Source organism: Cystoisospora suis (assembly GCF_002600585.1).
Source record: "Cystoisospora suis strain Wien I chromosome Unknown contig_3606, whole genome shotgun sequence".
Classification (NCBI taxonomy): Eukaryota; Apicomplexa; class Conoidasida; order Eucoccidiorida; family Sarcocystidae; genus Cystoisospora; species Cystoisospora suis.
The window spans coordinates 1-10,851 of record NW_027156401.1 but is presented as its reverse complement, the minus strand read 5'-3'; the positions used below and the strand labels follow the sequence as shown (position 1 = coordinate 10,851).

The 10,851-nt window shown below is 38.9% G+C and overlaps 3 protein-coding genes across 3 annotated transcripts; all 3 read left to right on the top strand.

The window, feature by feature from the left end:
- Positions 1-65: 65 nt before the first annotated feature.
- CSUI_006995 (cs domain protein) lies at positions 66-5,535 on the top strand (the record flags this gene model as incomplete). Its single annotated transcript, XM_068067145.1, has 7 exons — positions 66-151; positions 649-757; positions 1,846-1,905; positions 2,587-2,672; positions 3,376-3,414; positions 4,257-4,386; positions 5,091-5,535. Coding segments are annotated over 7 exons (675 nt in total), but the record flags the coding sequence as incomplete, so codon positions are not given.
- Positions 5,536-7,631: 2,096 nt separating this feature from the next.
- On the top strand, positions 7,632-10,067 carry CSUI_006994 (uncharacterized protein). Its single transcript, XM_068067144.1, has 2 exons — positions 7,632-8,208; positions 8,673-10,067. The coding sequence occupies exon 2, from the start codon at positions 8,680-8,682 to the stop codon at positions 9,007-9,009; it is 330 nt and encodes a 109-aa protein (XP_067920880.1). The 5' UTR covers positions 7,632-8,208; positions 8,673-8,679; the 3' UTR covers positions 9,010-10,067.
- An 85-nt stretch (positions 10,068-10,152) lies between these two features.
- Positions 10,153-10,661, top strand: CSUI_006993 (myosin d; the record flags this gene model as incomplete). Its single annotated transcript, XM_068067143.1, has 1 exon — positions 10,153-10,661. A coding segment is annotated over exon 1 (216 nt), but the record flags the coding sequence as incomplete, so codon positions are not given.
- Between the last annotated feature and the right edge of the window lie 190 nt (positions 10,662-10,851).

The following is a 10,851-nucleotide window of genomic DNA, read 5'->3' as shown; positions in this document are numbered from 1 at the left end:
CTCTCTGTCTCTTTATCTCTCTATGTACAGATGTAAATGTGGAGAGATCTCTCCTTTTCTTGTCTACTTTTCTGTCTCCTAAGAAGAAAAAGAAGAAATGTCTTCTTCTTCTTCTCGTCTTTCATCTCAAAGAAAGAAAGAAAGAGAGTCTGTGCGTGCCTCGTTTTCTTTTTCTCTTCGTTATCTTCTCCCACTTGCCTTCCCCCATGTCCGGGAGATTCTCTACATATACAGAATGTATGATATATATATATATATATACACGCACATGTATTTGTATAGATACATCTATATGTATCTAGGCAAGACGAAAGATCTCTTAGGTTTGTCTCGAGAGGAGATTCTCTTCTTCTTTTTGCTTGCCCTTGTTTCTCCTCTCTTCCTTTCCCCTTTCTGCCCTTTTCTTTCATTTTCTTTCCTCGTGTTCTCCTTGTTTCTTTCCCAGTAGTCTCGATCACTCCGAAAGAAAGTAGATCAGAATCTCTCCTTCCCCGTCTCTCTTTCTCTCTCCCTCTCCGTCTCTCTCGGTCTTCTCTTCATACATCCTTCTTCTCTCTACAAGACAATCTTCTCTATCTTTTCAACCTCTCTCTCTCTCTTCTTTCTTCTTCTTTTCTTTTCTTCTCTGTTCTCTCTCTCCTCTTCTAGGCGTTTGGTCTTCTATGGAAAGGGGAGTGAAGAGAGAGGAGATGAAGGAGAGAAGAAGAAGAAGAAGTATTTCTTCGATTTCCATTTGCTAAGAGATATCCAGCCAAAGGTAAAGAAAGAAAGAAAGAAGAACGGTACACGCACACCCCCTATCCTTCTTCGTATCTACTAAAGGTATTTGGAGCACCTCCAGTATTTACTTCACTAACGTCTTCTCTGTGTATCTAGATGTATACGGGCTCAAGGTGTATGCATATGGATCTATGGACGTATCAACATGTATATGAGTGTACAAGTCTACGAATAGGGATCTGTACGTGTATATGTATGAATATGTTTGAGTGTGTATAGAGGAATGTATATGTGTATGTACCTATGCATATGTATCAAATGTATGAGAATAGGTGTATAGAAAGATGTGTGGATGGATCTGTATTGTGTATCCATATGTATTCCGTATAAATATTGGGATATGCATGTATGCATGTGTATACAGATGGTAGATGAGATGTATTTGTTTATATAGCTGTGTAGGCAGGGCCCTTATGTATCTCCTAGACAAAGCATGAGCTCTCCGATCAGTTCTATTGGCTGTCAAGGACAAAGGCGTACGTACACACCGATCAGTCTTCTATAATTCTCTTACTAGATACACAGAAGGATAGGTAAATACATACATACAAATCCTATTACCTTCTATCCAGTCTTCCGATACCTAGACATATCTATGGAGACGCGTGAAGGTATTCCGTCCATAGGTATAGTTGCATTACACGTAGAGAGAGACAGATAGATTAAAGATAGATATATAGATTTGTCTATGTGTGAAGAGTAGTTATGAAGGATAGAGTCTGCGGATGTATGACTTTGCCGTTGAATGAAGTGTTCACGTGCGTATGTCTCCTACAGGCGTCTTTCCTAGCTTATGAATCTCCTCCTCTCTAAACTTCTTTCTCTCTATATATCAGGGGAAGGATGATGGATGTGTGTCTGCAATCTGGTTCGGCTTATATATGGTCATCCTTCGCTTTCAATTCTCTCGGTCCATCCACCTGAAAAGTCTTCAGCTAAGGGGAGCTTTATGCTTGTTTTCATTCTCACTCTTTCTTTCTCCTCTTCTTCTCTTTCAATTCTTCTTCTTCATCTTCTGTCTGCCTTTCCTCTTCTTCTTTTCTTCTTCTTCTTGTCTTTCTTTAGACCGGTTTCGTTCAGTTTGGAGAAGGCCGCATTCAACTTCACGTCAAGAAAGCCCGGCAGGTGACTCCATTTCTTCCTCCTTTCTTTCTTTCCTCCTTTCCTTCTTTCCTTCTTTCTTTCTTTCCTTCTTTCTTTCTTTTCTTTCTTTCTTCTTGATCTTTCTCTTTTCTTTGTGTATATACACGTCAGAGGGGGCAAGCACAGGTCTGGACAAGCGGCTCTCCATCACCCCCGTCCCCCTGCCTCTCTTCATGCCTTTCATTTCTCTATTTATACTTATCTCCAATCCCCTTTCTATCTTTATCTATCTATCTATCTATCTTCTATCTATCTATCTTTACTCTATCTATCTATCTTTACTCTATCTATCTATCTATCTCTAATCTATCTTTGATCTATCTATCTTTAATCTATCTATCTATGCGTCTGTCTATCTGTCTGTCTATTTGTCTGTCTGTCTATCTATCTTTCTATCTATCTGCTTGTTTGTCTATGTGTCTATCTATCTATCCCTCTAGGTTTACCCATTTCTTTCTTCTACGAAAAGACGTTTTTTATGTTCTGCTTCTCCTTTTCTTTTCATTTTTCTGTTCTCTTGAGAGCTGTATATACACCCCGAGGAGTTGTCTATGATTCTCTTCATTCTAGATATCTAACACTTGGGGGTTTGGTAGTGTTCTTTTTGTCTCGTTCTTCCTTCTTCATTTTCCTTTCTTTTCTTCTTTCTCTTTGCCTCTTCAGGAGCCTTGCTGGAAGAGCCTAATTTCTCTCCACGAATCGACGCCTCCTTATTTGAAGAAGCAGTTTGTCGATTCAGATAGCGAGCTGTATGTCTTCGCATCTCTATGACTATGTATCTATATGACTATGCATCTATATGCATATGTATCTATATGACTATGTATCTATATGCATATGTATGGGTCTGTATACATGTATGTAGGGATGTATCCGCATCAGTCGATTCTTTCGAATGGAAAGCCTTGCCGTGATAAAGTCTACTGCAGTCTTCTCCTCTCTCTTCTTCTCTTTCTCTCTGCAGATCCACATATCTATCCGTCTATATCCATGCTCAAATATTTGTACATATTCATATATATATATATATATATATGAGTATCTATGTATTCCTACATATATATATATATATGTGTATATGTATATGTCCGTATATATGCACATGTAGAGCGCTTTCGTACTGCTCTTACAGGCTCGCTTTCACTGCAGAGCAGTTGCCTATGTATATCTCTCTATATATGCATGACTGCATGTATCCACATTCATATATGTCTGTATTTGGATATATATGTATATATGTGTATACATATACATCTATACATATATATCCATGCACCTCTGTATATATATATATATATACATGTACATGCCTTGATAGGGAGAGGATGATGAGGTGAATGTGTACTTCCTTTTTTTTTCTTTCTTTCTCTTTCTCTCTCTTATCTTGTCTCTTTCTTTCTTATCTTATCTCTGATCTTTTTCTTTTGTTTTCTTGTCTTGTTGTTTCATTAGTTGCCATTACGCGCGTGTCGTATGGAGAGGAAAATACTTGTGAGTCCACACACACTTCATCCCACCCCACACAAAGAAAGAAAGAAAAAAAGAAAGAGAAAGAAAGAAAGAGAGAAAGAAAGAAAGATGAAGAAGGAGAAGAACAAAGAGGAAGAAGAGAGAGCAAGAAGACTCAATTAGACAAAAAAGAGATAAGAGAGGAAAGAGTGAGAAATAAAGACATTCTTTTGAATGACTAGATTTGCTTGCGTAGTTCATCAGATATCAGCTCGCTACGAGACACACACAGAGAGAGAGAGAGAGAATCCACACTCTCCTTAACTCATATCTATCTTTAATCTATCCATCTATCTATCTATCTATCTATCTACCTATCTTTAATCTATCGATCTATCTATCTATCTATATGCGAAGGTGCCTAGTTATGCTGTATCTGTAGAAATGTGATTTATGATATAGAATAAGAGATCAAGGAGAGGAGTGAAAAAGGATGATTGCAGAGAGGAGAAATTTTTTCTCTCTTTCTCTCTCTCTCTCTTCATTCCTTAGAAACGAGAAAGATCTAGATGGAGGTGAGAGAGAGACAGAGAAGTGTGAATTGTGTGTGTGTCTCACAAGAAAACGGCTTGTCTCCTCACTCTTATTTGTATGCTGGAAAAATTATCTCCTTCTCACTGAGGTGTATAGACAGCTGACAAACATCCACACAAAAAAAAAAACTCGGTCCAAGCATACACTCAACAATGCATGCACTAACACACACGTAGAATTATATATATATATATATATATATGCATATATGTATGTATATATATGTGTATACATATATGCATGTGTGAAGTGATAGTATGTATGAATGTGTTTGTATGGATTGGTCTCAGCTTAGAGAAGAAGAGAAAAGAAGGAGAGAGATTTTCGCCTTCTTCTTCTTCTTTTCTTGAGGAGAGTTCTTCTCCTTCTTCTTACGACAACTTCCATCTGCATGCAAGACCTCCGGAAATTAAAACGGACGTAAGATCGAACAATTCAAGGCTGCCTGAAAAGAAAAGAAAGAAAGAAAGAAAAAGGACAATATCCAAGATAAAGAGATAGTCAGATAGATAGCCGTGGGTGTAGTGAGAGAAGAGAAGGAAAGAGAGGAAATTTATTTCTGATTTGGAGATCTATCTTCTTTCTTTCTTTCTTTCTTTCTTCTTCTCTCTATTTTCCTTTCATTCCTTGCTTTTACTTCTTCTCCGGATACTGAAGAGACCTTGGAGAGAGAGAAAGAAAGAAAGAAAGAGGAGAAAGTAGATGAAGAGAATATCGAGGTGTCTGTCTGTGTGTCTTTTTTGTCTACCTATCTTCACTCTCTCTCCAATCTCCTGTCTGTCTCTAGGCGGTCTACAGTCTATCTATCTCTCTTTAATCTATCAACTATCTATTTGTTTAGCTACTTTTAATCTATGTTTGATCGAATCTCTTCATCTATTGATGGCGTCCCCTTGAAGGCTAAGAATCTATAGGCATACATACACACACATATGTAGATACAGATACATACAAATATATAGAAAGATAAAGAGAAATAACTTCTTATCTCTTTCTTCCGTTCTATCTCTTTTTTACTCTCTCTTCTGTCTTTCTTACTTTCTCCTGTCTTTCTTTCTTTTTCTTCTTCTTCTTCTTCTGTCTTTTTCTTTTTTCCTTTCTTGTGGGATTTGTTTTTTTTCTAGGCGTGGATTCGAATGATTGAAGGCATGCGACGCCATGTGAAGGAGAAGATGGAGAAGGAAGAAGAAAATGAACAAGAGGAGAGAAGAATCCACACACGCAAGCATGAGAGAACAGAGAGAAGAGACAAGAAGAAGAAGAAGGAGATTCTTCATGAAGACCTCTGATAAAGACAACGAGGGAGCGACGAATTCGTCTCGCTAAAGATGAACGAAAATCCTACTTACAAAACGTCACTCAGAGAAGGGAAAGAAGAAGAACAAGACGAAGAAGGAGATAGTTTCTCTTATTAGAAGGACAAGATTGAGGAGGAGAAAGTGATATTTGATCGATCATTCTTTACAGATGATTTATTCTCTTCAAGAAAGTGTACCTACACACATGTATGCATGCATACACGCTTGCTATCCTACACACATCCACATCTCTCTCCATACACCTACGTCGTTGTCTATATATGCATATAGATATATATACATAAAACGACGGCGTTGTACATATATGTATATATATATATGCGTATGTATATATATATATATGTATGTAGTTCTAGATAAAAAGAAAGAGTGTATAGAGAAGCAATATTTTAATTTGTAGGCATGCAGGATTTCTCTCTTTCTTGCTTTTTGACTGGGAATTGAATGGAGATTTGGTCTTCGTCATTTGTTTCACTCCTTCTCATTTAAGAAGAAAAGAAAAGGAAAAGGGAGAAAGATGGTGAAAGAGAGAGAGAAATAGGAGATCTGCTTCTTTCTTCTTTTTATGTGACAGATACACTTTGGAATGGAGAATGAAGAGTCTGAGATCTCATTGGCCTCTCGGCAGGGTTCATCTTTTTCTTTTGAAGAGACCCGACAAAACTCTTTCTTCTTTCTATCTCTTTCTTTGGAGATTCTTTTTCGTATTTCCCACACTAAATAGAACAGATTGGGGTGACACGAAGGAGTCTCTTCTCATGGGGAAATCTCTCCTCTTCTTCTTTTACTCGGTGTCTCTCTTGTCTCTCTCCTATCTTCCACTTCAAAGCAAGCTCTCTTTTCTCTCTCTGCGTCTATCTCTCTATCTATCTATCTCTATATATGTAGATGTATAGATACGCACATGCGTAGTATGTATGTATGAAGGTATCTTTTTGGCTATATCTATCTTCGCGTCGGTGCCTTCGTTTTCCGGAGAGATACTGAGAGAAAGAAACGTCAAAGAAGAAGGAAAGAAATCTTGAAGTTCTCGTAAGAAGGAGAAGAAGATCAGCAAAGAGAAAGAAAAAGAAGATTAGAGAGAGAGAGAGAAAGATGAAGCAGACCGGGGAGTGTGTGTCTGTGTAGGAACTTAGAGATAGAGAGATAGATACTTTAAGGATAGATCAAGATAGATAGATTAAAGATAGATAAATAGATAGATTAAAGATAGATAGACAGCTATAGGGCAGATAACGAAGAGGTGGTAGAGATATCTCGAATTGTTCTTTTTCTTCTTTTAGATAATAGACTCGGAGAGAAAGAGATAGATAAGAGAGAAAGAGAGGAAAGAGATCAGTCTTTGCTACTGTTCGTTCTTCAAAGACCTAGACAGTTTCTAGGGTATGAGGAGAAGAAATGAATAGATGAATACCTGCATGCATGCATGCGCAGGGTGTATTTGAATGATGGTATGTATCAGACAGCTCAACGACTAACTCTTGGTCTCCCTGACTCTTGTCTTTCTTCTACTTTCTAGAAGAACGGCATATCCAGTATGTTCTTTTTTTCTTCTGTCTCATGTAGTCTTCGTGACGTTTCTATGTCTTGGTAGTTTCCTCTCTCTCTACTTCTTATGTATCTCTTTGTCTACATCTTCCTCTATCCCTCTCTCTCTCTCCTTTCTCTCTCTCTTTTTGTGTATTCGGTGAAAGCCATTCGATAAACCCCCCCCCCTCCTCGATAGAAAGCAGAGACAAGGCAGGGAGGCGCCTCGCCTGCCTTCGTGAGAGAAGAAATAAAATATGATAGAACCAAAGAGTCATATGTGTGTAATTGATCGATCTATTCGAAGGGTCAGGAAAAAGATACTATCTCATCTGATGTAGGGAGAGGTAAAGCCGCAGCTACAAGAGGAGAGGATTTCATCTTTAACCTATCTATCTACTTATCTTTGATCCATCTATCTATATATCTATCTATCTCTCTTCACTCTATCATCTATCCTGTCTATCTTTTCTGAAGAAGAGAGAGAGAGATGGAGAGGAGGGTTCTCACGCTTGTTCTTTTGATAGAGACCAAAGATGTTTCGGGTGTATAGACACCCCAGAGGAGCTTCACCCTTGGTTTCTCCTTACAGAAAGAAAAGCCACGCCTATCTCTTTCTCTCTTTCTTCAGAAAGAGATGTGATCCGTCTTTAGAAAGAGAGAAAGGTCATCTAGAGAAATTAGTCATTTTGCCAGTTAACGACTAAAGAAGAGGAGAGTGAAGAGACAAGTGAGAGAAACTTCGCAGCTTCTCTCGTTCATCCTGTTTGTTCGTATCTATCTATGTATACATGTGCATCTATATAGAAACGCAGAGAGAGAGAGGATTCAAAATAGCTATCTACTTCTCTATGTATGTAGATAAGTACACGATCTTACATATTTCTACACGGAATTCAATACTTCCCTGTCTCCGAGCTCTTTCAAGAATGATAGCGACGTCTCTATGCATGACGAATGCTTAAACTTTTGCCAGCCACATCCGACACGTCGTCTCTTTGTCGTCTATTGACCAATAGAGAGAGAAAGATCCATTGAAGATAGATTAAAGATAGATAGGTAGATAAAGATAGGTATCTGTATCATATGTGTGTATAGATGGATAGCTAGGTAAACATGTATCATTACTTCTCCTGCCCACTTGGATTTTTTCTCTCTCTTTCTCTCTCTCTTTCTTCGATGCGCTGCTAAAAGTGAAGATGCGTCTTTTTGCTTGCCAACAGGCCAGAAGAAAGAAAGAAAGGAAAAGTAGGAGAGAGAGAGAGAATCTTCAAATTCTCCTAGTGGAACACTGAGTGCGTGAAGATACCTACTAAAGTTGACGAGCCTAATGAGGAAAAAGGAGATTAGAGAAAAAGGAGAACAAGAAGAAGAAGAAGGAAAGCACGTCTGCGGGGTAAGAAGAAAAGGTTCTTTACGAAAAGGGAAGAAGTGAATGAAAAAGAGAAAAGAAGAAGAAGAATGTGCCTCTCTCCTCCGATCAGAAAACGACATGCAAAGATCGAGAAAGCAAAAAGAGATGTGAAACAAGAAAGTCTTCTCCCCTCTCTCTCCTTTTCTTTCTTTCTTTCTTTGTTTATCTCCAAGCAAGTAGCAAAGGGATAGGGCAGATTGCCTCCTGCACGTGTCGCTTCTCTTCAGGTGCTGCAATAGAGGAAGAAGAATAAGCGGCTGAATCATGTGTGTCTTCTTCGTCTTTCTCTCGATCCCTCTTTCCCGATGACTAGAAGCAGATAGAAGGAACCTAGTTATCTTCTTCATTCTCCTGGTGGCCGCCCTAGGAGGTGTCTATACACCCGAAGAGTACTCATTCCTCTTCTCTTTTGCGTGTGTGTTTTCATTCTCTTTCTCTTGTTGCAGAAGTCTCATGAAAGGAAGAAGGTCATGTCTCTCTTTCTTCCACTCCTTCCTTTTCTTTAGAAGAGATAGAGAGACAAAGATCAGCAGCACCAGCGGCAAGCGAGGGCCTTCTTTCAATCTCTACCCTTTAATGAAAGGAAGTCTCTTCCTCTTCTTCTCCTTCTCGATTCTTCTTCCTCTTACTAGTTCTCGAAGTACTACTACTAGTTTCGGTGGTCGTAGTAGTAGTAGTAGTCGTGATCTTAGCGGCTTGCTGGTCGTTCTGGAGTTGGAGTGTACATACACCCGATGTACTACCGGCTGGATAGATGCTTGGAGAGAAGATGAAGAGTTTTAACGAGTTCCTCGCGGCGTTTCTTCTCCGCTTTTTTCCTTTCTTCTCTTTTCGTGGTGATTTATTCTTATTTGAAAGCTTCTGTTTCTTCTTCTTCTTCTTTTCTTTCTCCTTCTCACGGTAGTAGGAGTTGTAGTAGCGCTGGGAAGTAGCAGTACCCACCCCTGCTATTTTCATAATAGTGACTACTATGGCTATATCTTTCGTCTTCACATTCAGCAATGAATGACAATGCATTCATCTCCTTCTTCTGCTTCTTTTCAGCCTTTTTTAATATGAGCTTTCTTTAGGGACAAATAAGCATTTCTTCTTTCTTCTCTCCGCCGCTTCTCTCAACACGGGGTTCCTTGTCTCTCTACATCTCTTTTCATCCTTCTTTCTTGCGAATTGAGCCATAAGAGAAAAAGAAGACCTAACAAAAATCCCTTTTCCTTTCTCTCTGTTTCTTATTACATCTGTCTTTTTCCCTTGCCGTTCCTTTCATTCACGCGCTCTTTTTGGTGACCTTATCTCGACGCGCAGTGTATGTACACCCCGTGAATTCCCATTCTCTTCCTTTTTTTTTTTTTTCCAAGTCACCTCGTTTTTCTTCTCTCATTCTCCATCTGTCTTTTATTAACTCTCCCATCTATCACATTCAGTCTCTTCCACATATTCTAACGATTTCTTCTATCTATCTATCTATCTATCTTTAATCTATCTATATCTATCTATCTATCTTTAATCTATTCATCTATTGTAATTTATTTATCTTTGTCTGTCTATCTTTATCTCTGTGTCTGTCTATCTGTCTTCTCGATGTCTTCTTCAACTTCTTCTTTCTGTAATAGAGGAGCTTCTTCTTTTTCTTTGTTCTCCTTAACTGATTGATCGCCGTCGGTCTTTCCTTCCCTACCAGCAGCCCCCATTCCTCTCTCTCTCTATGTGTATATACACCTGACGATTGATCCACTCTCTCATCTCTCCAGATTCACATTCATTCCTCATAGACATCTCTTCCGCATCTCAATAGATAAGATTCTCCTACGCATCTTCATATCAAGACATACCTATACACATACATATATATATATATATATATATTTATATATATCTACATATATATATATATATATAAATTTCTTCGGCTTTTTTCTTTCTCCTCCTTGTCCAAGTAGGTGTTGCGATCTCTCAACTGAAGACACTTGATCTCTCTTCTTTCTTTTCGACTTCTTCTTCTCTCCGACACCTTCCTTCTTCTTTCCCCTCTGTATCTTCTTCTCACCTATTTCTCTCCATCTTCTCCATCACCCTTTAACACCTCTTCGCCTTCTTTTGCATCATCCTATCAACCCGTCTTCTTCTTCTTCCGTATCTTCTTTCTCTCTTCTCTTAACCGCACCTTCTTCACTTCTTTCTCTCCAGTCATCTTCTTTCTTTCTTTCTTCACTCCGTCAAGATGTGTGCGGCTAAGGCTGATCCAGATAGTAAAACGGCCGCGGCGTTGATTCGCCCGGGTTCGCGAATAGAAGGCCTGGAGACAGCAGGCAAAGATTTCTATGTTTGGTCGACTCATGGAGAAGCTACAAAGAAAGATCCAGATCTTCTCTTCACGTTGTGTCAAGTTCAACCCGGGAGTGACGAAAAGACTCTAAAGCTTAAGCAAGTTCAGCCACAGCCCAGTGATGCTGTAAGAAACACGAAAAGGAGAAAAAGAAAAAGGAGAAAAAGAAAGAGAAAGAAGAGAGGTCTTTGAGAAGCTCTTCTTCTCTTCTTAGTGATGAGAGTTTCGTGAAGCGATCGCCGATGTACATACACCTCACCATCATCGTGTCTCCTCTTCAGGTGTATGTACACCTCATGTTT

Bases quoted from the DNA above. Each gene is read 5' to 3' on its own strand.
- CSUI_006994 (XM_068067144.1), top strand. From the start codon at position 8,680: ATGAAAGGAAGAAGGTCATGTCTCTCTTTCTTCCACTCCTTCCTTTTC.